Below are 25045 nucleotides of genomic sequence, written 5' to 3'. Positions count from 1 at the left end.
GGCCCCGACGCGCACTGAGGTAACCCGGAAGTGACGCGCATGGCTTTTGTCATCCCCAAATGACATCCCCAAATGTCATCCCCTGAGCCAATGGTAGCGCTGGGTGCCGCTCACGTGACATCAGGCGCCCGCCGTTGGGTCCTGGCGCCCGCCGCCGCCACGCGCGCCGAGCTGAGCATGCGCAGTGCGGCCAGCGCGGCCTTGCCTAGAATTGTGTGGGAATTCTGTGGGAAAATCCTTCATCCTTCTGTATGAAAATGTCCCCACAACGTCCCCACAGCATCCCCGTGTCTGCCCGCGGCGGGACGCGTGTCCCTGTCCCTTCAGGAGATGTGCGGGCGGAGCGGGCAGGGGCGCAGGGGCTGCTCCAGGGGTGGCTGAGGGCTCGGCCCGGCCCAGAGACCCCTCCTGGCCAGAGACACACGACACGAGCCCGGGGATGAGGATTGACCTTTATTATCTTTATTACCAGGTGAGCCAAACTCTGCGGAAGCCCCAGCAAGGTCGAGCCTCGTGCTGGAAGAGCCCAGGGAAGCCAGGCCACAGCCGAGCCCTCCATCTTCCCGTGTCGGGCTGTCTAATGGCCCATGGACATTGGGGACATTGGGGACAAAGAGGAGGTTCCTGCACTTCCAGCACGAGGCAGCGCTGCCGGGCCTGCTCAAGCGTGCAAAGATGGATTTTTCCCACCCCTGCCAGGGCTGCTGCTCTCCCTGCTGAGAGCACGTCAGGGTCGCCGAGGAAAGCGCGGAAAGCTTTAGTTCCCGTCTCTAGAGCCATTGGAAGGCAGGGGACAGGGAGCAGTAGTAGGTGCCATTGTCATCCTGGCAGGCGGAGGCGATGGAGAGGATGCAGGCGTTGCTGGCGAGGTCTTTGGTGGCCGAGAAGCGGTCGGGAGTCTTGGCAGGCTTGTGCTTGTCTCGCTCGGAGTTGTAATAGAGCAGATACCTGAGGGAGTGGCCCGGGCGCTGCTGGTACCAGGAGATGCCGAACTGGCTGATGTTGTACTGGGGGCTCAGGATGCAGGAGAGCCGAGCTGTCTGCCCGGGCAGCACGAACACGGAGTGCGGCTGTGTCAGCACGGGCTGAGCCCTGGAAGCTGCACGCACCAAGGCTGCAGTCAGTGATGGGCTGAGCCGTGTCCCCCATCACCCTCACCCCAAAGTGTCCCTCAGCTCCCTCGAGGCAACGCCATTATCCAAGCGCCAGCCTGCTCATCTCGTCACATCACATCACACATCCCCGGAGCAAAACGCCCTGCTCACACCAGCCTCCCCTTGGCCAGCCCAGGCCTGCCCACCACCCTGCAGTGCCCCCAGGCAGCGCTGGCTCGGCCACAGCAGCCTTACCCGTGCCCAGCATCCCCAGCAGGAGCAGGACGGTGAAGCCCAGGGCCATGGCAGGAGGCAGAGGAAGGGAGGCTGTTTCAGAGAGGGTCTGGGGTGCTGCACAAGGCAGGCTGCTGTGCCACGGCACCGGCGGGACCTATGTAAATGACACAGGGGGCTCAGGGACTCAGCTCCCCAGGGCTGCTCACTCTGCTGCAACTGGGCTTCAGGGAGGGCGGGGAGAGCCACCCACCTTCACCGCAGCCCATTTCCTTCAGCTGCACCAACACATCCACAGCCCACCCCAACACCCCATGCCCTGGGCACCGGGGCAGCATCGCTGACCATCTCTCTTCACTGGTAGGAGGAGCAGAGAGGTTTCCCTGGGGGGCTCACACTCAGGCCCTCTGCTGCCAGGCATGCAGGAAGTCGGGAGCCCGAGCCACACCACACCAAGTGTGTGCTGTCCCCCCGGGAGAGGCAGCGGGCTGGGGGCCACCAGGGAGAACGGGAGATGGGAAGCAGCTGCCCCATCACAGAAACAACATTCAGAAAGTTGCTGCTCCCTTCATGCAGCTCCATCACTGTGGCAGGAATGACTTGGGTCTCAGGTCAGGGTCTCAGCTGCCTCTCCACCAGGGCCACCTCAGGAGCAGCAGCCATGGTGGGTGGCTGCTGAGGCCATCAGGCAGGAGGTGTGTCCCCAGGGGGCCGGGGCAGAGGTGGCTGCAGCACAGCTGGTGCCTGGTGCGGAAGGACAGCAGACCGTTACAGCCAACAGCCACCAGCTCAGCGGGCGTGAAGCCCCTCCTGTCTGTGACACCTGTCACGGGGCCCAGGGACACTGTGTCACACGGCCACCAGCCCAGGGTGTCCTCAGCACTGAGGGCAGCAGGCACATCTCATGTGCCAGGGCTGCTGGCCGCCTCCTGCCCTCCACAGGTAGGCCCAGCCCATCAGTGCCACCTCGTCACCATGCGGGGACAGCCACTCCCTCCCCTCTGCAGCAGCCACAGAGGCCCCAAGCCAAAGCCGTTTGCCCCTGCAGGTATCAGCAGTTTGTGTTTCCTGCAGCCAGGCCCCTGAGCTCTGGCAGGTAGCACACTGCAGGTACAGCTGCAGCTGTTGCCCACCAGCACTCCCCAAATTCTGCAGAGTGGTGGCAAGATGAACACGAGTCTCCCTGCACGTGTCCTGGGGGAGGAGTGTCACACACACACCTTGTCCCAGGCTCTGAGCAGGTCAAGCCCATGGATTAGACTGTGAAATGAAACCTGGCAAGATGGAGGGAAATCACTTCCTCATGCAAAGAGAGGCATTCCAGAGAAAGGGAATTTGTCCTCAGAGCAGTGAGCACTGGATAATGCAGCACATCAGTGTTGTTACTGGTTCCCACCATTCCAGCCCTCCCCATCTGCTGAGCAGGACAGGGACATGATTTTATCCATGTTTCCCACAGGAAAAGGGGACGATGCTCCAGGGCCCTGCCTGCAGGAGCACTTGCACAGAAACATTTGGGCACCAAATGGAAGATGCAGCTGGCACATGACCGTGCACACCATGGGGCTGCAAAGCCCCCCTGCTCCAGAGTAGGACCAGCACAGGCAGGGTCCTCAGGGAGGTTTTTCCAGTGGCATCCAGTCATGTCACAGGAGGCCAGGCTGCCCTTGCAGCAATGCTGGGCTCAGGAGCAGGGTGAGCAGATGTGGCACCACCACAGCCCAGATCAGCTGCAGGACAAATGGAGGTGGGGGCAGGAAACACCAGAGACTACAAAAAGTCCGAAATTCAGAGCATCTGGGAGCACACGGAGCAGGCTTCCCAACAGGCTGTTGTTTGGCTCAGCCCTTGCTCTACATCTCCCCTCTCCCCCCGCAGGAGGCTGGAGAACCTGCAGAGGCCATTCACTGTTGCTGGGCGATCTGGCTACTGCAACCACAACAGCGTCAGAGGGAAATGAGCCCTGTGTGTCCCGGGCTCTCCAGCAGCTCCCAGTGCTGCCTGCAGGACGGGACCCGGCCCCACAGCCCTGCAGGGGCACAGCAGCACCATGTTCGCCACAGTGAGATTCGGAGGTAGGTGGGGAAAGGCCCGGCCCTGCCCCAGCCCTGCGGCCACCCTCGTCACCCCCAGGGGCAGGGAGGGACACAGCACCTGGTGCACAGCAATGCCCAGGGCTTAGGGACAGGCAGGACAGGAGAGCTCTGCCAGGGTGCAGCAGCATCCTGCACCTCACCTGCTTTTAAGAAAGGGAGATCTATTACCCCTGCACTCCAAATCATGGAGGAAAACCACTCCAGCAGAGCTGAGTTAATCGCAGGAGGTGAGGATGAGCTCCCAGCCTGGCAGCCCTGGGAAATCACTGGAGGGAGCCCTGCTTATCTAGACACAACCAGAAGAGCCATGGGGCACAAGTGCCAGCTGCCAGCAGAGCTCCTCTGTCCTGGGCTGTGTGGGAAGGGTTCCCTGACTCAAATCCCGGCTCTCAGTTTCAGAGAGCAGGTATTTGTGGGAAGAAATGAGCAGCCCCTATCCTGACCTCACCCAGCTGGCTGAAAGCCTTGGCCTGTCCCCAGACACTCGTGGCTGAAGCCATCAGATGCACAGGGTTCTAAGCCTTTGCTCCCTCTGCTATTTGAATTGGATCCCCAGCTCTGACTACTGACGTGTGTCAGCCCTGGGGGATTTCTCAATTATGACAAACTCGGTCAGAGTTCACGGCCAAAATATCCTCAGGTGACTCAGCCACTATCTCCAGCTCTTTCACCTTGTGACTGGGACCAGCTTGTAGAAGGGGACTGGCAAGGACCAGGGCTCACTGCTTTTTCCTACTCATGCTTGATGAGGCAAAGTTGAAGGACAGAGACACTTCATCAGTCAAAACCATTTTTCCCCAAATCAAAGCACTCATCTTCTCCCCTTGACCTGGGGCACTCTCAGCACCTGCAGCTGCTCAAAGCCCTGCTGATGCCACACAGGGATCCTGTCTTTGCTGGCCCAGCCACAGTGGGCACCTCTCAGCCACCTGCTGTGCCTTCTGCCATGCCCATGTGGTCCCTGGGTTTGGGGTGACCACACTGCTATCTCAGGTCTCATTCATTGCAGCCAACTGCCAAGAGATGGTGAACCTGCTCTGCTGTGTCCAGACCCTCACAGGCCACCTCAAGTGGAAGTGTCAGTGCAGGCCTGAAGGTACGAGTGCTCTGGGCTGTGGTCACAAAGGGACTGCCACTCACCCATAGAGGAACAGCAGAGGGTAACAAATGGGTCACGTGGGAGTCACAGGACATCCCAAAACACAGGGAAAGGGACAGCAAACCTCCCACACCCCCCACACCTCAACATTCTGTTCAAATGTAACTTGCCAAGGAAAACACCTCTAAACACAACAGGCTCATGTTGACCACACAGGGGCACCCTGAGCTTCCTTCACCACGTTTCTCCCTCCAGACTGCATCGATCTTGTGGATGAAAAGGGCATCCTGATGAACCTGAGCAAAGTGGGAGATCCTGCATCTGAATATGCCAGTAAATACCTGCAGGGAAGGCAGCGCTACATCCTCATCAGAGTTGTCCGTAAGTTCCTTGTCCAGACAGCACAGCTCAGCCTCAGGAAGCCACAGGAAGGGTCTGCTCTGGGGGGAGGTTTGGGAGGGCTCTGTTCAGCAATCACTTGGACACAGCACAGAAGCTCCAAGGAGGCAGAAGCCAGCTTGGATGAAGATCTAGAGCTGAGCCTTTGTTTGCCCAAGGGCTGCTCCAGGGGAGAAGGCAGAACATTTTTTCCTGGGCAGAACCACATGCCCAGTTACAAGCCTTCAGTTCACAGCCAAGAGAGAGACTAATCCATTTCTCCCATTCTGCTGGCAGGAGAAGAAAACTCTGAAGCCACCTGCTATGAATCCTTGCTAGAGGACCTGGGTAAACACTACCCTGACCTACCAGGTAAGAGCCAGGCACCCACCTCACCTCCACAGAGGAGTCAGGGGTGCAGGCATGACTCCTGTTCCCACCTCAGTCCTCATACAGCACAGTGGGACTCTCCTCTGATGCCCCTGTGCTCCTTCAGGGCTCTCATGGCACCAAGGGAGGGGACAAGCCAGGCTGGTGTGCAGGATCCCCTCCTAGTTAAGAGTGACACCCCACACCAGGCACAGGCCTACCCAGCTTGTCCCCCCGGCAAAGGGGGACATCTCCTTGGAACAAACAGGGAGGGAAGGACATCAGGAGAAATTGTGAAACCCTCAGGTATCTGTCCCAGGCTGTAGTCTCACAGCTTGGTAGCGCCTTGCTCAGCATGTGATGGGCAGCTGACAAACACAACTCTGGAAGGGCTTGGTCACCCCACAGATCGGCTGCAGCAGCTCTCAGGAAAGACCCAGAGGACAGATCAGAGGAAGAAGGGCTCCTTGCAGAGGGCTCAGCCCCACACCAGCACCCGAGCCAGGAACAGGACCACCTTACAGGGCAAGAGGAACTCGGAACTCAAGAACACCCCTAAATGAACTGGTCACACAGGCAGCACAGCCTCCACCAGGGCCCAAACACCTGCCCAGGTATTTATTCCTAGCACAGCAGGAGTCCCCTGCTGAGCCCCTCTTCCAGGGATCTCCTGCCCCTCCCAGAGCTTCACACCATCACATCCCAAGCTGCACCCTGACAAACCAGGCACAGGTACCATCCTCCTGCTTCAAGGGGCCCATGTTCCCATGGCACTCCCCAGGGACAAGAACCTGCACCTCCTTTCCACCCACCTGCTTTGTATCACTGGATGGGTCTGCTTCCCACTGCAGCACTCCAGAGTGGCCCTGCAGGGACTGTCCATAGCCATCACCAGGAAAAGCTGCTCCAGAGACAGCCAGGCCCCTCAGGTGCAGAAGCAGCACTTTGCCAAGCTGGGTAAAAGGCAGAGCACACCTGCTGCTTCTCCACCCAGAGCAACACACCACCAGTCTAAAAGACTTATTTCTTAAAGGGAGTTAAACAACTTTGGAGTGGTTCCTCCCTGCTCACACAGGACAGCTCAGCACATGGAACACTTGAGCTTTTAATCTCTGGCATTTACTTTTCCTCTTGGCTGTCACTAAGAACACAAAACACCCCTAATAAGGCCAGGCACAGCTCAGGACATCTCTACCAAGAACTTAAATCTGTGACATTCAGGAGATCAGCCTCCAGTATCTGCCACCAGCATTTACCATCTAGACCTGGATTTCCTCAGAGATCCCAGCAAGGGGCTGAGAATTTGTCCTTTATGCAACAGTCCCAGATCAAAAGGTCAAGACTCATTCTGCCATGAAAAATGCATCAGTTAAGCATCTGAAAGTGTCCTGGTTTCACTGCTGTGCCACTAAACTCCAGCTGAAACCTCAGAGTTCCCTCTTATGCCAACATGAGGAACAGGGTGTCCTGATGGAGGGCAGTCCACGGGCAGCAATCACGAGGCTGTGTAAGAGGAAAGCAGCTCTCAACTCCACCTGATGCCAGTGACCTTGAGAGCATTGCATAACCTACTAAAGCTTTAAAGTCAGATCAGCCAACTGTATCCGAGTCCCACAGCCAGACAGGTGACACTCTCTTAGCTCTGAGGTCAGGACAGGTATTCAGGGAAGAGGATATCTATAGAAAAGTAGCTTGTCACTGAAAATACTGTGGGACACTTGCTGGCTTACCTCTCTGCAGCCTCTCCTGTGCCTGGAGGGCAGCCAATGTCTGCATCTCCTTCTGCCAAGTCATGCAGGCACAGTCCTTGCTAGGCTGCAACCCCTGCTCACAGGAAATACACGCTTGCCTTGTCCTTTGGCTGATGTTAATGTTTTGGTAGCTTAATTTCAGCTTGAGAATTAAATAAAGAACATGCACAAGTGATAGGTCCAAATAAATTCTTTTATTTCTCTGTAATAAATACAGCACTATCTGAATACTAAAGACCCTTCGGTCCAATCATTCCTTTCCTTCCCTACTAGCTCAGAAGTGAATTACCACTAGAATACTCCTGTCTGGTCAGTCTGCTTCCTCCAGCTCATTCCCTGTCTGTCCTTCCACCCCTGTGGATAGCAGGGCTCTACACCATGATCCTCTTCCCTACGAGGGGTTGAATTCTTCACAGGAGAGAAGAAACACCTACAGGGAAGAAACAGAAATTCAGCATTAGGTACCTGTTCCAGCAGCTGGAGTTAAAAGCTCTCTCGCCCAATGTAACCAGACCATGACCTAACTACTGACAACAGCTTGTACCAAATGCAGCAGGAATTAGAGAATCAGCCAGGAGGAGCAGCAGGCTTCCAGTGGCAGCAAGAGTGGGCCCTCTAAAAGGTACCTACAGCCTCCCAACCTTCACAGAGACATGGTCAAAATAATTTCTCCTCCCCTTTCCAGCTACTCCTTTCTGCTTCAGGACACAGAAAGGACACAACTGCTTCCTACCTAAAGCCCTAAAGGACGATATATCCCCAAAAGATCGCTCCTGCAACCTTCAAACCCGCTGAGGTGTTCTGCCGGCAGCAGTTCCCTGCTGCAGGGACAGGGCACACTCACCATTGCTGTACTTGCACTGCTTCAGAGCCTCGTTGAAGCCCTCGCACAAGGTCAGGTCTCTCTGGTTGGTAGCGCATTCCAGGAACTGCTTCATCTCATAGTGGCAGGGTCCGTACGGCGACTGCTGCATCACGGGCCGGGGCTCCTGCGGCCACGGGCTCCGTCAGGGCGGCCCGGGGGCAGCGGCGCCTCCTCCAGCGCGCTCCCGTCCCCCTGAGCGGGGGGCGGCTGCCCGTCCGTCCGTCCTTCCCTCCCTGCCCGCACGGCCCCGCTCCCCTCTCCCGCCGCCCCACGGCCGCAGCCCCGCCAAGGGCGGCCCAAGGGCACAGCCCGGCTCCGCTCGCACCTGGGCGGGCGCCGCCGCCTTGGCCGGTTCGGAGGAGCCGCCGCTGAAGACGCCGGTGATGGCGCTGCCCACGACGTGTCCCACGGCGGAACCCACGGCCACGCCGGCCGCCGTGCTCGCCATCTGCGCCATCAGCCCGGGCTGCGCCGGCTGCGCCGCGGGCGCCGGGGCCGCTGGGGCCGGGCTGCGGAGAGAAGGGAGTCAGGGGGGGCGGCTCAGGGCGGCGTGCCCCGGTGCCCTTCGAGCCGAGTGCCGGTACCTGGCGTGCGCGGGCGGCGCCGCGGGCCGGGACACGCTCCTGCTGCCGCGCGCCATGGCTGTGAGGGACGTTCCCCCCGCGCGCCGTCTTTAACCGGCACGCGCCGCCACGTGACCCAGCGCGCGCGCGCAAACGCCAGGCCCCGCCCCCTGGGGGAGGTGCTAGTCCCGTGGGGCGCATGCGCACAGAGAGCAGGTGGGGGAGCCGCCACCGGCCGGCCGCCCCCGGCAGAGGGCGCGAGAGGCCCGTGAGGCCCCCGGAGCGGGAATCGATCACGGGACCGGTCACCGGGACACCGGGACACCGAGAGTCACAGACACCGGGACACCGGGACACCGGGACTCACAGATACCGGGACACCGGGACACCGAGAGTCACAGACACCGGGACACCGAGAGTCACAGACACCGGGACACCGGGACACCGGGACTCACGGCCACCGGGACACCGGGACTCACAGACACCGGGACACCGGGACACCGGGACTCACAGACACCGGGACACCGAGAGTCACAGACCCCGAGAGTCACAGACCCCGGGACCCCGAGGCTCACAGTGAGCAGGTGCAGGCGTTCCCCTGCACTCCGAGGCCACAGTAACCCGTGTCCCCGGTACTGCCCTGTCCCCAGGGCTCCTGAGCACCCCCGGCGGTGACTGCAGCGCTGCCCCGGCTGCCCCGTGCCGCGGCCCTTTCGGTGAAGAGGTTTTCCCTCAAGTCCAATCCAGCATTCCCTGGCACAGCTTGAGGCCGTTTCCTTTCGTGCTGGCCCTCGGCAGCTCCCGGGACAGAGCGGCTGAGGGGGCCGAGCTGGGAAGGGCCCGCTGTGGGGCAGGGCTGGGAGCGGGAAGGGCCCGCGGCCTCTATCGCGTGGCTGCAGGACAGAGGTGGAAAATGAGGGGCTGGCAGAGGGAACAGCAGCACTCCGCAGCTGGGGCAGCGAGACGAGGCTGCCAGCGAGGAGGGAACAGAGGAATGATGTGGTCTAAGCCATTGACCAGCACAACAATTTTTGCAGCAGCCCTCTGGATACAAACCAGGAGATCAAGGAACGCTCTGGAAGGTGTGGACATAGTTGGGCAGTAGGAATCCATGAAAAGATGATGATGAACCCTCAAATCATGAAGAGACAGGCTGGACGACGCCAGTTTTACCTCCAAACCAATTTCCTGACAATCATCTCTTCCCTGGCAGCCCTGCTCGTCTCCGGGGCCTCTGTGGGTCCGTGTCTCCTCAGCGTCTCCCTGGAATTGGCCTCGTTGCCACCTCCATCTCTGGATGTTCCTTATGCCCAATGAAGAGAAATTTCCAAAACTCAGAAGGGTCAAGAAGATGTACAGGAAAAAAAAAAAAAGCCAGCTAAGTCATGTCTCTAGGGCTGCGTTTGTACATTCAGCACGTTATGAAAAGCAGCTCTTTGGGCTGGTTCATTGACTGGCAGGAATTAGAGAGCTAAGTCACTGCAGGGCTGGCAATTAGCTGCTGCACAAGTGTTTTTGTAGAGTCAAATTTCCAGCGAGGGGAAGAGAAAAGCATTTGTAAAGCAAAACACCCCTCGGTGCAGGAGCTGGGCAGGGGGAGCTGCAGCTCCTGCACTCCTGAGCAAAGAGAGGATTTGTTCCTCAAACAAACACCGGTGAGGGGCAACACTCCCAAATCCTTCCTCCCACAGTGCCGGGGAGTTCTCCTGCCCCGGGAGCTGTGCAGTGCTGCTTTCAGCTGAACAGCAGCATTTTACATCCAGCCTTTCCCTGCCTGTCTTTTCCCACTGCCTGGTGGAGCAGCTGGAAGAGCAGAGGAATGTCACTGGAAAGCCCCTGCCCCAGCAGCACCTGCACTTCTTCCTTTCCCCAGGTGTGTGTCCTGGAGAAGTGTGGCTCCCTTCCTTGAAGGAAAGAAGTGTGGCACTGTCCAACGAGCCATGAGAGCAAACAGAGGTCTTAGAGACAGGAGAGAGAAATGGCAGGAGGTGACACGAGGGTGACCTCGGGGAGCTGTGAGGAAACTCAGCTCTGCCAGCTTGAGCCATCAGGGTGTGGGGCTGAGGCTCCTCTCCCTGCTTGGCTGTTCCTGGCCGTAGGAAGAGGCTCAGCATGTGCTGGAGGGAGGAGAGGACGGACTTGCAGGGGGCACAGGGAATGCCAGAGCTCCAGCCGTAAGAAATCAAGATTCATTAGTTCCACTAGGCGCAGAACTTGCTGAAGGAGCCTGGGCTTCAAGCTGAGCGCATCCCTCAGCTGCGTCTGGGGACCCTTTCATTTGGTTAATTAGACACAAAGTTTTTCTGTGCAGTGGGAGGCCGAGTATGTGCTGAGGAGCATTTACTAATGAGATAATTTATTGTGGCTGTCTGGGAAGCTGAGTGTACACAGCTCCTCCCGTGCACACACCGCCCACCCCAAACCCTCCGCTCCCAGCTGGAGAGGCCTCGGCTCCGGAGGTGGAATTTCGGTGTCAGGTCTCCCTGTGAGAGCCCTGCCCAGGAGCCATCCTCCCACGGGGGGCTTCTGCAGGAGGGCCTCACCTACATCTGAATATCCTTGCAACAATTTTCACTGTTTGACTGGCCAAACTTCCTAATTCCGCTATTTTTCACACTGAATTTGATCTGTGATTCAATGAAGTAACTTCATTTTGCCTCTCTCTTTTCCCCTGCTCCAGGTCTCTCCTTACACAGTTCAAGTGTTAGGGCTTGCCTACACTTGAAGGTTGACTCTGGCTTTAGGGACATATAAATCTGAAAGACAAGAACTAATTCTTGAATAGCTCTGTGAGGATTTACTCAAAATCAGTAATTTCTCAATAACTTGGTGCCCTGGCTGGCCAGTTCATCCTCCAGGTAAGGGCTGATTTCAGTCCCCAAGTTCACACAGAGCACTCAGGTCAGAAGGAAATATGCAAGAACTACCTTTTTATCCCATACTGTTTTTAGGAAGCAGAGTTGCAGCCAACTAAATAATAATAATAATAATAATAATAATAATAATAATAATAATAATAATAATAATAATAGAAGCAGGCAAGTTGCTACCACTTAACAGAATTCAGAGGCAGGTCTGTGTTTTTTGAACTTTCTCTCCATTGCTCTAACAGGAACTTAGAGCCTCCCCCTCCAGAGTCTGCCTCGCTGAAATCCTCACGCTGTCACAGCTGAAATGTGGCTACAAAGAGCTGCAGGAATTCCCCAAGGTTGTTTCACAGGTAAGGAATGCACCACCGGCGTCTCCTGCCTGTCTGGCCGTGCCGCGGGCACAGCGCTGGCCGCGCCTTTGGCTGCACTGGCAGGGCTGTGCTGGGGGGACAGTGACACCCCCGGCTCCTGCAGAAGCCACCCCCGGCTGCGGGCACGTCCTGCCCGCTCCCGGCGGGGTCGGGGCACACCGGGCGTGCAGCCCGAGCCTCAGCAGCTGCAGGTTTGCGCTCGGAGAGCCCTAATTAGTGCGTGCAGGGGCAGATCTGGGCAGTGCTCTGGGTGTACCTGAAGTTATTTAGGTGAGCAGCAAATTGCACAGGATGATTGCTCGGGGATCTGGGCAAACTATTCAAAGCAGAAGAAAGCGTCTGATGGATTCGCCAATATTTTTGTTTGTGGACGATCCCCTAAAAGAAGCAAACCCTCCAGTTCTTACCAGTGTGTTTGCTGCTCAAAATTACTCCATGAATCATTTGTGACTGAGTACATGCACTCAGTGGTTTCTCATGTCCTCCTTTTATTTTGTTGTTTGAGCTCTAGCTAGTCCTAATTTACTTGTGCCAAGTGGCTGATTTCAGTCCCCAAGTTCACACAGAGCACTCAAATCAGAAGGAAATATTCAAGAACTACCTTTTTATCCCATACACCTTTTTAGGAAGCAGAGTTGCAGCCAACTAAATAATAAAATAATAAAGAAAACATAATAATAATAATAATAATAATAATAATAATAATAATAATAATAGTAGTAGTAGTCAAGTTGCTAGCACTAAACAGAATTGACAGATTTTTCATGAGCAAGTGGCACATTTGCCCCAGGCCTGCCTCACCACTGCTCCCCAAGGGATAAAATAGCAGTGCCACAGGCAGGTGATGTCCCATGGTGGCACACAGCCCTGTCTCGCTCTGGGTGCCACTGGAGCACACTCCCCACACAGACATCTTCCTGTATCTGCATCCTTGCTGCTCTTCAGCCAAAATGCAGTGCCTGGAACAAAAGGACTGTGCTGCAGGAGTCAGAGAGGAGCAATGGGAGGAAGAGAAGCCCCCAGTGTGTGACTGGAGGAGCTGCAGATGGCCAGACGTGACTGCGAGGGAAGGGAGGCAGCGCTCAGAGCAACGTTTCAGCTTTCAAGTCCCGTGCTCCAGGATCTACATGCCATTTCTTGGATGTGGTTTGCCCTGAGGGCAATCTCAACAGCTGTGAAGTTTCAACAGATGAACAATGTAGTTTTCAATAAATTTCACCAAGCAAAGGAAAGGATTTTAACTCGTTCATGCTAACCCACTTTTGGTCTGAAGGCTCTCCTGGACCCCAATCCATGCACATCATGAGTGTTTCCTGTTTGAGCCCCAGGCACACATGAGCTGCACTGAGAGGTTTTTCCCCCTCAGAAGAGGCTTCTCTCAGCCATGCCTGTGGGTCCTGGGAGGTGCAGGAACACCCCTGCCTTTACCTGTGCCACTTGAACCCGCTCTGGTGGAGGAAGGTGCCAAATGAGGATGCCCTCAGCTCCTGGTGGGGAAAGGAGAGGAGGTAGAAAGACCTTTCTTTCAAATCTCCTTGTGGCTACTGCATCTAGGAAGTTCCATTTCCTTTGTAGTCACACATCCAGAAGTGGGGCTTTGCTCTTGGAGTCATGTTCTCATCCCAGCTGAAGGCTGATGCCATTAACTGTAACTGAAAGAGGGGCTTTTGTGTCCCCGAATTCTGCAGTCAGAGAAGTCAAGAAATTACCTCTTCCAAAACCCATCTGGTGTATCCTCAGATCCCGAGGACAAATACTGCAAATTGTACACAGGACAGGACAGCAAACCTGAGTCCAGAGGTAAAAGGCCAGTTAAAAAGCCAGCACTGGGTTTTTTTGGTGCATGTCTGGGGGTCCTGAGCAATGAGGCTGTGACCTTTGCTGCCTCCCCTGGGGCTGGGATCTGTCAGGCGGTTTCAGGAGTCCGAAGCAGCGAGCTCACACCCCTCGCAGGAGATAACAGTGCTGAGTGAGCCCTGGAGGGATCTCACACCTGTGCAGGCTCCCTGCTTCACCTGTCCATGTTTTACCTTTGCTGTCCAGGCCGATGGGCTCAGGACTGAGCATTTCCTCCTCACCCAAAAGTCTGCCCAGAGGCCATTCCCTCCTGCTCCCACACAGCCACTCCCTGGCCAGTCTGCTTCCCCCTCGCTCTGCAGACAGACAGACAGACAGACACACAGACAGACACCTCCAGGAGCTGCCCCGATGGTTCCCCACACAGCTCCGGGGGGCACTGATGGAGTTTCACTGTAAGGAAACAACCCAAGCCCAGCTACAGACTCGAGGGTGGGTCTGTGTGTGAGGCAGAGGTGCCCTTGACCTTTAGGAGGCTCTTAGCACCAACCCATGAACAGCGACTGCTTTCAACCAGAGCTTTACAGTGACTGCCTCCCCACCTCTGCCCCTTCCCGAGCCAGGACACTGCTCATAAAGCACCCAGAGACATCTTGTGAGATGCTGCAGCCTCCACACAACAGGGCACAGACACACTCGGGGTCTTTTGTCCCAGCTCTTCAAAATGTTTCACGCGTTTTAGTCATCACATTGCTCTTCCTGTCCTACTGAGGCTCCTCAGCCATCAGCTTCCAACAGAAGTTTTTCAGACAGAAACTAAATATCTTTTCCTTCCTGTAAAAGAAGCCAGCGGTATCTCCTTTTCACGTGGAAAGTCAATAACCCTTGCAAATGCACAGGGCAGCCTGGTTGAGCACTCTGATTTCTCATGATTTCTGCTGAAATGCTTTCAGTTGGCATCTCCACCAAAGTGCTGAACTCTCCATCCATGGGCTCTTCCTTGGGAAGAGTGCAAAGATCCTCCTCTGTAGGAGCAGAAAAATCAGTGGTCTGAGCAAACCCCTCGGCTCTCTGGAGAGGCTGGACACTGTGGATGCTGTGCTGGATTCATTCCCAGCCTTGTGCAAGCTCTCGTGGTGTCTTTTTAGATGGCTCCTCAGAGTCTGCTGTGTGGTCTCTGGGTGCTCCCCTGGATCTGAGGCTTCCACAGGGAGTTTGTGACAATTCAGTCTCAGAGTTCAGCACCTGCAGCCCGAGAAGAAAGTGTGAAAACTCTTTGGGAACTGATCTCTGGCACTGTCCAACCAATTTATCCCAGCGACATTTGCTAGTGGCAATGCAGTGTGTGTCACAGAGCATCCAGGAGTTTGGAATGGCAGGACTTGGCATCACTGCTGTGCCAAGTTACTGCTGGGAGAGGCACTTTGCATCCCAGAGGGAGCCAGGAGTGCGCTCACACCAATAAAATCCACATTTCCGTGGTCTCTCTTCATGGATATCTCCTCTGGCCCCAAACCCTCTTGCTCTCCTGTCTTTTTCCCCCCGGCTCACATCCTTACCGCCTTTACATGGCTTTATTCAGTCAGAGCCCCGTGTCTGGCTGGTCCTGCTCAGCCAGCAGCGAGCAGCCCATGTGTGCAGCCACCCCGTCCTGCCCAGGTGTGGGGAGCCCTCTCTCCTTCCCGCTGCCCTCCTTGCCGAGCCGGCTGCACATCCCGGGGACACAGGTGAGCCCCAGCAGGGCACGATGCCAGAGCAATGTGCAGGGCCAGGAAGGTCCCAGCAGCAGCCAGAGGAGCTGGGGGAGCGGGACCTGCTCCAGGGAAGGGAGTTCAGCAGCGTTTGGGGAGGGGGGAGAGAGGGAGCTGAGGGGCTTGGCTGCTCTGAGCAGAAACGTGCGTGAAGAAAAGGCCCGACCCACACCCTGAATTCCACAGCTCGACTCCAGGGACGGGGAGAGGGAGAGAGGACAGGACGGGACATTTCCAGCAGCCCTGCGACTTGTTCGTAAAAGCCCCATCTCACCAGCCCTGCCTCCTCCTCCCCCATCTCCTCCACAGCTCACGCTGGGTTTTATTAACGCAGTTCCCCTCGGGCTAGAGGGAATCACATCCCAGGAGACATTCCAGTCTCAGATCAGTTCGGAGGGGATCTCAGGGAGCCAAGGGCGGGGGGCGTTTCGCCATTCCGGAGAGCTGGCAGGCTGGGAGCGCTGCGAGGCGGCACCGGCAGCTCCTCCTCATGGACCGAGCACTCCAGCCCCCGTATCCCAGCCGCTTCTGCTCTGTCCAGGCTGTGGCTGGGGCTCCTCCCCTGGGCTGGGGTGAGAACATCGCCCTCGGGCACAGCGGCTGGAGCCGGGGGCAGCGCCCGGCCCGGCTCAGCCCCAGCAGCGCTGGGATGGGAGCTGGCTCCCCGGCGTCTGGCTCCCCAGGTGAACTGTGGTGTGCCCTGAGCCTACGCCAGGAAAATGCCAGCAGATGAAACTGCATCTCGGGCCAAGAGACACGAAGATGGATGTGTTTTCCTCGCCCGGCTTATCTCGCAGGCAGCGCTTCTGCCCGGCTCTGTTTGTGTGCGCTCGGCTCCTGGCACGGGGGCAGAGATGATGAGACAACAACACCGCGGCCGAGCTCCCCGAGCTGCTTCCCTTCCCTTCCCTTCCCTTCCCTTCCCTTCCCTTCCCTTCCCTTCCCTTCCCTTCCCTTCCCTTCCCTTCCCTTCCCTTCCCTTCCCTTCCCTTCCCTTCCCTTCCCTTCCCTTCCCTTCCCTTCCCTTCCCTTCCCTTCCCTTCCCTTCCCTTCCCTTCCCTTCCCTTCCCGCACCTTCCCGCACCTTCCCGCACCTTCCCTTCCCGCACCGGCCCTCACCACGGCAGGGAGCCGCTCCCCGGGGCCGAACCCCAGCGCTCAGACCCGGCCTGGGTCCAGGGCTGGGTGTCAGGGGTGGGTGTCAGGGCTGGGTCCAGGGCTGGGTCTCAGGGATGGGTCCAGGGACGAGTCCAGGGATGAGTCCAGGGCTGGGTCCAGGGTTGGGTCTCAGGGATGGGTGTCAGGGCTGGGTGTCAGGGCTGATCCAGGGCTGATCCAGGACTGGGTCTAGAGCTGCGTCTCAGGGCTGCTGGGGCTGCAGCAGGAGAAGGGGCAGGAGGAGCTGCAGGACCTGCAGCTGTTTGGATGCTCGGACACCGTGTGAGCTGCAGTGTGAGCTGCACTGGGGACAGACTGTGGCTGCCTCAGTGCTCCCCCAGAGACCCCTTGTGAGACTGGAGCCCTGAGGAGTGCAGTGCACCTCTGCAGGGTGAGGGGCAGGACATTCCTGCCAGCATGTTCCTAGCTCAGAGGGCAGCAGTGGCTGCCCAGCTGCCCTGCAGGCACTCCTGGCCCTGCCAGGGGCTCTGCCCCACAGCTCTGCCCCACGTGTGCCCCTGGTTTCATAAGGGCACCGCATCAAGCAGATCCCAAACTCCTCTGACTTTGTGCTGCTGGGTTCAAGCCAGAATTAAGGTCAAAGAAAGGGGAGTTTTAAGGGCAAAAGAAAATAGATGTCAAATAAGTAATAGGGAATCCAGCAAGTCTTTCTGGAAATTCATAGTGAGACTGAGCTAGTTAAGCTGAAGTCTGGAAAAATTTTGTTTTTTCAATGTTCACTGTTTGGACCCAGGACAGCCTGTACAATTCCAGCACTTCCATTTTAAAGATTTTTAAAACCCCAGAAGAGATCTGAAGCAAAGCACTTTACTGACCAACATACATTTTTATGTATTGCTTTATTTTGCGTATTACTCTACCTTTCCACTTGTGAGTCCAGGCCCAAAGGCTGAGTTTCCACTCCACAACCATTTCTTGCCCACTGCCCATGCCTTGGGCTGCCAGCAGAGGAGAAATGGGTGATTAAAAGAGCACTCCTGATACACAATTGTGTTTACATGGGCAGTTCACTGCACATAACAAACCAGCCTTGTTTGCACCCACCACCACCTGTACGAACACCCACTTTGGCTGCCCAGGAGAAAAACAAAGTACCAGGGCCAAAGAACAGGGGAACCCCAAAAGCAAGAGGTGAGAACAGAGATTTGTCTGATGGGGACATGTCCTCATTTGTCACCTACTGAGCCGTGATGCTGGAGACATCAGTTCATGAGGGAATCTCCTACAGAGAGAGGAGGAAAGACATCAGAGAAATCAAAGGGGTTTCTCTCTCCTGGGGATTTGGCTCCTGGACCCTCTTCCAGCTGCTCAGGGAAATGCCCAGGGGGTATAAAGCTCCAAGCCAGGTCCCCAGGCACACGGAATACAGCTGTGAAAGTCACACCAGGGAGGTGGCAGGAAACAAAGGACTTTGGACAGACAGGCTTAATCCATTTAAATTCAGTTTCTCTCTCACTTCCCTCCCCTTTCCCCTTTGCTCTCATCAGACAGCTCTTCCCCCACCTCATCTCAGTCCCAAGTGCCTTACAGCAGTTTCACATCCAAGTGGCTCATGGGCTGAGAGAGTTATTCCACCTCTTTGCTGCTCACAAAGCATCAAACCTGCTGTTCTCTTCCTCTTTCACAGCCTCTTTCCCCCTCACACCTGCTGGGCTGGAGAGAGAGGCTATGCCCAGCTGCTGGTTCCTGTGGAGACTCACCTTACCATGCTGCCTTGCCTGCCCAGGTGTTCACAAGGCCCTCCTTGTTGGGAAGCCTTAGGGGAGTGGGAGAAGAGCTTGTGGTCAGAAGGACTTGAAAGCTCATGTCAGCTCTGCCACTTGCTAGGGCTGGAAGGCCTGGAACACGTGCTGAGCAAGAAGAGCTCCATGTGGGGATCCTAAATCAGCAACATCAGTGACCAACAAGACCTGTCAGCCATGAAAACTTCCCCTGAGCTCCTGCAGCCATCCCGAGAAGCCCAAGTTTGGCTCCAGCGTGGCAGGAGGTGCAGGAAAGCAAGCAGACAGTGAGATGTGGGACTGAGAGGTGTGGGACTGAGAGGTGTGGGACTGAGAGATGTGGGACTGAGAGATGTGGGACTGAGAGATGTGGGACTGAGAGATGTGGGACTGTCGGTGCTCTGGGGCTGGGGTGGGAGCCCTGTGCTCATCTGGTGCGGCCATCAGGCTGCAGACAGACAGACAGACAGACAGAGAGCTCCCAGCTCAGGAACACAAGCAAAAAGGACTTCAGTAGGCGGCACACATGGCCCTCTGCAGAAGGTGAGCAAGGGAGCCCCCAGAACACCCAATGGGCCGTGTTCCTGCTGCCAAACATCGCCTTGCTTGGCTGGGAAATGTCTGTAATCCCAAACACACCATGCACTTTCTTTTGTGCTAAGTGCCTTGGCAGGAGCCAGCAGTTCTCACACATTTCCATCTCTGCAAGGACCAAGTTTCCCAGAACAGCCCCTTTAAAAGTCTCCCTTCATTAAGAAGAGCCAAAACTGCCTGTTGCTGCCTTACAGGCTGCTCCCATGCCTCTCCCCGCTTCCCCAGGGCTCCACTGCCTTGGCTGGAAAGCACTGAGCTCCCAGAGACACCAGCATTAAAAGAAAAGACACTAAAGAAAAGAGAGACAAAGGCAGGAAAGCTTTTTTCACTGGGACCCAGCTGTCTGGCTCAGAGAAAGGCAAGAAACGAGGGTCTGCTCTGCATTCCTGGGGCACAGCCAGAATAACAGCACAAGGGTAAATTCCACAGCGCACAGCCCTTTCCCCACTCCCCTATCCCCCCTTACAAATAAGGCCTCGGGGATGTGCTGAGCATGGGGCTCTGGTGCAGGGACATCTTGCTAACAGCCTGCAAGTTAAACACTGCAGCACCTTCCAAAGCCAAGAGCAGGCTCTTTCTTCTCACATCTGCTCACCGTACCCAGCATTTACATCGTCAGTATGGTTCCCATAAAACTAAACATGAACAACTGATCACAGACAAATAAAGCAGTAATAGAGTCTGGGATGTCAGGAAGCCTTGCCCACTCCCAGCACACCAGCCCAAGCAGCTGGAGATCAAAGTTTTCTTATTTGCAATACATTTCTTGAAACAATTTTCAGCTAAACTCGGTCTGCTGAGAGGATGCTGACACAATCCAGGGCTTCTCCCATAGAAACAGGAACCGAGACACCAGATCTGTGCATCGCTGCCCCCATCTCCAGGTGGCTGAGCAGACGGAGAAGGCTTTGGCATCTCCAAAATGGGGAGCTGCTCACTTCTTTCCCCTCCCTCCGCATCCCTGCTAGGGAAAGCCTTCCTGTAAAGTGCGAGGTTTGAGTGGAAAAGTGAGCAAAGCAGGGCTGCAGAGACATTTAAACACAGCTGTGAGCTACTCCCCGTGGGGACTGGAGCGGTCTCCACGGGCACTAAGAGGTTTTTAGCCCGCGGTACCCTTAGGCAGGAGAGGCGAGAGACACCTTTAAATGCTCCCGTTTAAAGGCACCCCGAGGCAGACAGGAGCGGGCTCACGGAGGCCGGGGCCGGGCAGGCGTGGGAGGGGGGTCCCGCCCCGCTCCGCCCCCGGGGGCTGGCAGGGCGGAGCAGCCGGGACCCCCCTCCCGCGATGCCGCCGGGCCGTGTCCCCCCGGCCCGTGCAGCCGCCGCTCGGCGAGAACAAAAGGCAGGAGCGGGAGGAGGCGCGAGGAGGAGGGCAGGCGGCCACGGTGGGGGGATAAAAGGCTCAGCGAGGACCCCCCCCGCCCCTCCCGTGCCCCATGTCCGAGCCCGCTCCGCCGGCCGGCATGGCCCGCCCGCCGCTGCCCGCCGCCGCCTTGCTGGCCGCGGCTCTGCTGCACTGCGCCCCCGCCGCGCCCGCCCGCCGCCACAAACCGGTGAGTCGGGAACTGCCGCTGCCTCCCTCCGTGTCCCCGCCGCTCTCCGCTGCTGGCCCCAGGGCGGTGTCTCCCCGGCACATCCGAACGGGAGGAGCCGGCGTCCCCCGCTCCATCCATCCCCGAGCCGCGCTCGGGACCCCGCACGGGACGGCCGCTCCTGCCCCGGCCGTGCTCCCGCTCCTCTTGGCTTGCAGGGGAGTTCTCACAGCCGTGCTCCCGAGGGAGAACGGGGACCGGGACGAGCAGAGTTTCGGAGAGGACACGGCATCCCCCGTGCTCTCCGGGCAGCAGAGCACCGCTGCTGCCCAAACACAGCGCCCGTCCCAGGAGCGATACGGGGAGACGAGACTGAAGGGAAGAGTCAAAGTCTCGGGCAGGAGGGGAGCAGCAGGGCTCTTTCTTCCTGCACATGCCGACCCCAGCACCTGGCACCGAGCTGCGAGCAGCAGGGTCTGCGCCTGCCGGGGAAGAGCAGCGGCGTGCGAGGGATTTGGGGGACGGAGAGGACAGAGAGCTCCTTGTGCTGGGAATGTGTGCGTGTGTAATTGGGTTATTATAGACGTGCGCTTCGCTGCTGTGCCATGAAATAATAACAGAGCAAATGCCCAGTAGCAGCCCAAGGGGATTAGTTCAGGTTCTGTCGATGGTTTTATTATCAGCTCTGTCATCTGAGTACTTTCTGGCTTGGCTGCTAAATCTGCTGTGGGCTGGGACTTGGCACAGAGCAGCCTTGGCCCCCAAAGTGCTCGCACTCCTCCAAACGAAATGTCACCGTGCTTGGCTCTGCTCTGCCTCTGAGGAAGGTGGGGCTCGGTGCTGGCACCCTGCACTCCAGGAATGACACTGCCCTGTCGGGTGAGTCCCCTCGGAGAGCAGCAAGCGGTGCCAGGGCAGAGCTCCCCCCACACCACTGGAGACTGCTGGTTCCTGCAGGACACGGGCTGGGCTGGCAGGTGCCTCAAGCTCTGCCCTGGGCCAGCTGGGAAGCTGCTGCTCCTGGGGGAACCTGCCCAGCCTCTGGTCCTGGTCTGGCTGCCAGCAAGGACCTGTGTGGGATCCGGGGGGAAGGGAGAGCCAGGGTTTGGCACCATCTGAGCCCAGCCCAGCCCAGCTGCCGTGGCCCCGTTCATCTCTCTCCTTTGGCCAGCGCTCACAGCCGCTGACCGACTGCAGGGGTTCCTGGAGATCAGCTCAGTTGGCCTGGAGTGGGAAGCACCAAACTGCTGAAGAGCACCGAGTTAATGCAGGGGTCCAGGGCTGCTCAGATTCCTGGTCCATCAAATCCAGCTCCAGAAGAATGTCCCCCCAGCTGGCAGTCTGCCAACAGAGAGGGGATTTCTTCTTCATCCTAGGCTAAAGCTCTCCACCGAGTGCTAATCCTTCCCTCTTGGCTGGAGTAACTGCAGGTGATACTCCTGCAGGTATGTTGTGTTCAGGAACACCTTGTGCTCCTGTGTTTGATCAGCCACGTGGGGCTCGGGGTTTCAGATTCATGTGTTTGGCTCAGTCTTTGCAGGGATGGTGACTGCATTGGTTGGGTTGGGAATGGACAGATGATTTCCCATCCTTTCAAATAGCAGTTCATTCCAAATAGCTGCTCTTTTGGGTTCCTCATCTGGTGTCAAGGCTTCTGAAGGTTTCTCTGCTGCCTCTGAGGTGAAGCTGTTTTTACACGATGTTAGCTGGCAGCAGTGCACCCAGCCCCTCTGGCAGCCGGGGAACCGGCGAGTGCAGCACAGCTGAGGTGGCCCTGCTGGGCTGGCAGAGGCACAGCCACTGTGCCCTCTCCCCCAGAGAGCTGTGCCATCACTGTGTTCCCTGCTCTGACCACTCCGAGCCTGCTGCACAAAGGGATGTTCCCCAAATATCTGACAACAGCTAATTTCCTGTCTGGGCACTTTTTGCTGTCAGGTGATGAAGGAGAAAGGAGCCAAGGGGCTGAGCTGGGAAAAGAGGTTCACAGTCCTAGGAGACAGAGCACAGGAGTTCCTCGAGCTGTGACAGACCGCAGGAGTTCCTCGAGCTGTGCTAGGTGTGGGGTGGCCAAGGACAGCCCGGGTGCAGGAGTGTGCTGCACCCCGGCTGATGGAGCTCCAAGACAGCAGCAGCAGAGAGCAGAGGGAATCAAAGGCTAAGATTCATTTTAAAGCCAGGCTATAGGGCGGGTTGCAGAAGGACTTGTGTTCTTTGAGGCAAACCCTGTAGAGCTCCTTCACTTTTATACTAATGCCTAAAGAAAGAAAGAGAAAACTGAGATCAGAATAAAGGCTGTGTCTGGTGTCCACTGTAAAACTTGAGAACAAAAGATCTGCAGTCCTCGGGGCTGTGCACGCACAGGCTCCGAATTCCTGCCTTGCTTTCGGCTCCCCTGGGAAATCAAAGTCAGTGCATTTTCTGGGCAGGTCTCCCTCCGTGCAGGAGTGCTGGGCACCCCCCCAGCCACCAACATAACCCATCAGGGGTCCTGCACACCGTCCAGGTCCCCCTGAACACAGCAGTTCCCCTCTGGAGCAGGCGCTGCCTTCCCCTGCCTGCCTCGCTCCGGGCTCAGGCAGCTCCCGCAGGAAGGGTTTGATTTGCACTCTTTGGTTTGGCTATTTAAATCCTGCAGTCAGTGGTGGGGTAATTTTAGGCATGTTTATCTTCTGCTCTGGGAGAGACTCAAGACACATGTAAGTAGTTATTCTCCAGTGGGTTTGCTGTGTTTGTGCTCCCACAGGCAGCACACCCTGCAGTGGGGCAGGGCTTGGGGGTGCAGCTGGCAGAGCAGATGGGGCAGGGAGAGAGGACAGGAGCAGTTTGGGGAGGATCCCCCTCTCCAGGTTATGTTGTTGCACTGGCTTCCCCCTCACTTATCCTGCCCTGGCACCGTAACTTGTGCCAGGGGCTCTGCAGAAGGGATGCACTGTGTAGGGGTTGTTTGAAGAGAATTTTTGGTGGAAAGTTGTCCTGCAGGGATGCTGATCCTACTTTTTCCTACTGAGTAGCTCTCTCCTACTAACCCCAAATATATGGACAGGTAAATGAATGGTTTGTGGGTGTTCTTGCACTGGGGATGGCTGAGCCTAAAGTGAATGGAAGCACTGCTGAGTCTGCACATAGCTGGCCAGCAAAATGAAAAGCAGAGCACTTCAGGGGTTCATTGAGGGCCACAGACATGTTTTAGATGTTCACTGAGATCCTGGTGCAGATAGAGGAGTTCCAGCAAGGACAGGCAGGTGACCAGGCTTCCTCCTCTCGGTGGATTTGGGCAGGAGAGAGGCACTGGTAGCCAATGGCTCCCCTTAGCTTGGATGTAAGTGCACAATGAACAAAACATCTCAACCCCCTCCTCCCCTGCCAGGAGTGTGCCACATCCTTGAGCAGTTTCTTCGTTTCAAGGGGAATTCTAGGTCATCAGATTAAGGGCTCTTGAAACCTTTTGCTATGTCAGCATCCTGGGGCTTGTTTGCTCTGCAAGTTCTCCTGTTTCTGGCAAACTGTTGCTTGGGTGACACCAGCAGCTTGGTTGTGCTGTTGTTGATGGAATAGTCTCACAAACTGTCACGTAATTAAAATGTCTGATAATAAAAATAGTCCTGCAGTGTTTATTCATTTGCTTTCTCTTGTTACACCAAAGCCTGGTTCTCCTCATTCTGTCTGTGGGCATAAACATTTGCAGTCCGTAATGTTTCATGTTCCACGTTGCTTAGGGAAAATAAACATTTTCCTTTTTTTGCTGCCAACAACAACTACCACCAAGTAATCCGGAAACAAAGTGTCAGGCCCCAGGAGGTGGTGCTGGATGGTGCCATGGGGTGAGGGAAGTGAGTGGAGAGGAAAATCCAACTGTGTGTGCAGGGCCAGGCACTGCAGCAGCTCCTGTTTGGCCTCAGCCTTTGTGCCCTGTCTGCAGCGGGACCCGGCTGCAGCCCAGCGTGGAGGGGCCAGTCCTGGAGCAGAAATGTTTTGTGTGAGCAAGGATTCATAGAGGGGTTGGGAGACTCTGCCTTGTCCTGGGGAAGGCAGGGTCAATAAATCTGGTGGTTTTGCCCAGGCATTGCTTCCACTGACAGTGCACGTCCAGCTCAGGGTTAGACCACACCACACTCCTGTTTCTGCCATGAAATTTCACCTGCAGCATCAGCACCTTCTGAGCCCAGCCTGCTCCTGGAACACAACCTGACTAGAATGAAGCTGGTTCTAGTTTTACCATTAACCATCAGCTGCACTTTCAGATCCAACCCCTGCAAGTCCATGCTGGGCAGAGAGGCAGGCTGGACAAAAATCTGTCTATGCAGCAGGAGAAGTGCTGATCTCAGATAGGAACATTGCTGTCCAGGGGGTGCAGAGCCACCCCACTGTGGGCAAAAATGGGGTGAGAGAACTGTCTTGTGTGAGAACTGCAAGAGAAAGCGTCCCTGCTGTCCTTCCCCACTGAAATAAGGGCAGGAGTGCTCTGAGGTGCAGGCTCGTAGGTAGGAGGAGGATAATGCTGCCAGCCACAGAGACAGCAAACAGCAGGACAAACACTCTGAGTAACAAACAGAGAAAGCAGAAACAGAAGCAATGGAAAAGCAGGAGCAGAAGGGATAGGGAAATGGAGACAGAGTCCATGAGCTCATTCCCCAGCTTAAGAGGAAACAGCCCCAGTGACAGGGGCAGCATCCAAGACTGATGGGATTCAGGCTGTAACTTGTCCAGTCGCTCCTGTCTGACAGGGAGAGGGGTCTCCTTTCATGTCCATGCCACAGAAGCAGGCAGGAGCCCAGGTAATT

At 56.6% G+C, this 25045-nt stretch overlaps 4 protein-coding genes and 1 long non-coding RNA gene across 10 annotated transcripts in view; 3 read left to right on the top strand and 2 right to left on the bottom strand.

The window, feature by feature from the left end:
* The first annotated feature begins 100 nt into the window (after positions 1 to 100).
* On the top strand, positions 101 to 7256 carry C18H22orf15 (chromosome 18 C22orf15 homolog). Of its 4 annotated transcripts, none has more exons than XM_023937727.2 (6): positions 101 to 472; positions 3207 to 3403; positions 4434 to 4520; positions 4779 to 4904; positions 5199 to 5273; positions 5661 to 7256. In XM_023937727.2, the coding sequence occupies exons 2-6, from the start codon at positions 3379 to 3381 to the stop codon at positions 5831 to 5833; spliced, it is 486 nt and encodes a 161-aa protein (XP_023793495.2). In that variant the 5' UTR covers positions 101 to 472; positions 3207 to 3378; the 3' UTR covers positions 5834 to 7256. The 4 variants fall into 4 exon arrangements, with proteins under 4 accessions (XP_023793495.2, XP_023793496.2, XP_086711907.1 ...); XM_023937728.2 differs by having other exon boundaries at positions 117 to 472; positions 5679 to 7256; XM_086855780.1 differs by lacking the exon at positions 101 to 472 and adding an exon at positions 2088 to 2270 and having other exon boundaries at positions 5679 to 7256.
* VPREB3 (V-set pre-B cell surrogate light chain 3) lies at positions 441 to 6131 on the bottom strand. Of its 2 annotated transcripts, none has more exons than XM_023937730.2 (3): positions 6083 to 6131; positions 1350 to 1485; positions 441 to 1099 (listed from the first exon to the last, which is right to left on the bottom strand). In XM_023937730.2, the coding sequence occupies exons 2-3, from the start codon at positions 1396 to 1398 to the stop codon at positions 771 to 773; spliced, it is 378 nt and encodes a 125-aa protein (XP_023793498.2). In that variant the 5' UTR covers positions 1399 to 1485; positions 6083 to 6131; the 3' UTR covers positions 441 to 770. The 2 variants fall into 2 exon arrangements, with proteins under 2 accessions (XP_023793498.2, XP_023793497.2); XM_023937729.2 differs by lacking the exon at positions 6083 to 6131 and adding an exon at positions 1582 to 2107.
* Positions 7197 to 8603, bottom strand: CHCHD10 (coiled-coil-helix-coiled-coil-helix domain containing 10). Its single transcript, XM_086855782.1, has 4 exons — positions 8471 to 8603; positions 8212 to 8395; positions 7866 to 8010; positions 7197 to 7451 (listed from the first exon to the last, which is right to left on the bottom strand). Exons 1-4 carry the CDS (start codon positions 8524 to 8526, stop codon positions 7432 to 7434), a joined length of 405 nt encoding a protein of 134 aa, XP_086711908.1. The 5' UTR covers positions 8527 to 8603; the 3' UTR covers positions 7197 to 7431.
* A 2958-nt stretch (positions 8604 to 11561) lies between these two features.
* Positions 11562 to 14979, top strand: LOC111936659 (uncharacterized). The gene is made up of 2 exons (XR_015277724.1): positions 11562 to 11669; positions 12600 to 14979. It is a non-coding gene; the product is annotated as an uncharacterized LOC111936659 (long non-coding RNA).
* Positions 14980 to 20016: 5037 nt separating this feature from the next.
* Positions 20017 to 25045, top strand: part of MMP11 (matrix metallopeptidase 11) — an 18118-nt gene continuing 13089 nt past the window's right edge. Inside the window, exon 1 of one of the 2 annotated variants that reach the window (XM_086855775.1) lies at positions 20017 to 20285. In XM_086855775.1, the coding sequence (XP_086711901.1) occupies positions 20169 to 20285 (117 nt within the window). In that variant the 5' untranslated portion in view covers positions 20017 to 20168. The remainder of the gene's footprint in view (positions 20286 to 25045) is intronic. The other variant, XR_015277722.1, reaches the window with a different exon arrangement.

Source organism: Cyanistes caeruleus, chromosome 18 (genome assembly GCF_971803275.1).
Source record: "Cyanistes caeruleus chromosome 18, bCyaCae1.hap1.1, whole genome shotgun sequence".
Taxonomy (NCBI): domain Eukaryota; kingdom Metazoa; phylum Chordata; class Aves; order Passeriformes; family Paridae; genus Cyanistes; species Cyanistes caeruleus.
Note: the sequence above shows the minus strand (reverse complement) of the source record. Positions and strands in the feature narration are given on the sequence as shown.

Excerpts from the sequence above, each read along its gene's own strand:
- VPREB3 (XM_023937730.2), bottom strand. The coding sequence starts at position 1,398 with ATGGCCCTGGGCTTCACCGTCCTGCTCCTGCTGGGGATGCTGGGCACG. Across the intron at positions 1,100-1,349 it reads GCTGGGGATGCTGGGCACGG|CTTCCAGGGCTCAGCCCGTG; the intron begins GTAAGGCTGCTG and ends TGGTGCGTGCAG.
- C18H22orf15 (XM_023937727.2), top strand. The coding sequence starts at position 3,379 with ATGTTCGCCACAGTGAGATTCGGAG. Across the intron at positions 3,404-4,433 it reads CGCCACAGTGAGATTCGGAG|CCAACTGCCAAGAGATGGTG; the intron begins GTAGGTGGGGAA and ends CATTCATTGCAG. Across the intron at positions 4,521-4,778 it reads GTGTCAGTGCAGGCCTGAAG|ACTGCATCGATCTTGTGGAT; the intron begins GTACGAGTGCTC and ends TTCTCCCTCCAG.
- CHCHD10 (XM_086855782.1), bottom strand. The coding sequence starts at position 8,526 with ATGGCGCGCGGCAGCAGGAGCGTGTCCCGGCCCGCGGCGCCGCCCGCG. Across the intron at positions 8,011-8,211 it reads AGGCGGCGGCGCCCGCCCAG|GAGCCCCGGCCCGTGATGCA; the intron begins GTGCGAGCGGAG and ends CCGTGGCCGCAG. Across the intron at positions 7,452-7,865 it reads GCAGTGCAAGTACAGCAATG|GTGTTTCTTCTCTCCTGTGA; the intron begins GTGAGTGTGCCC and ends TCTTCCCTGTAG.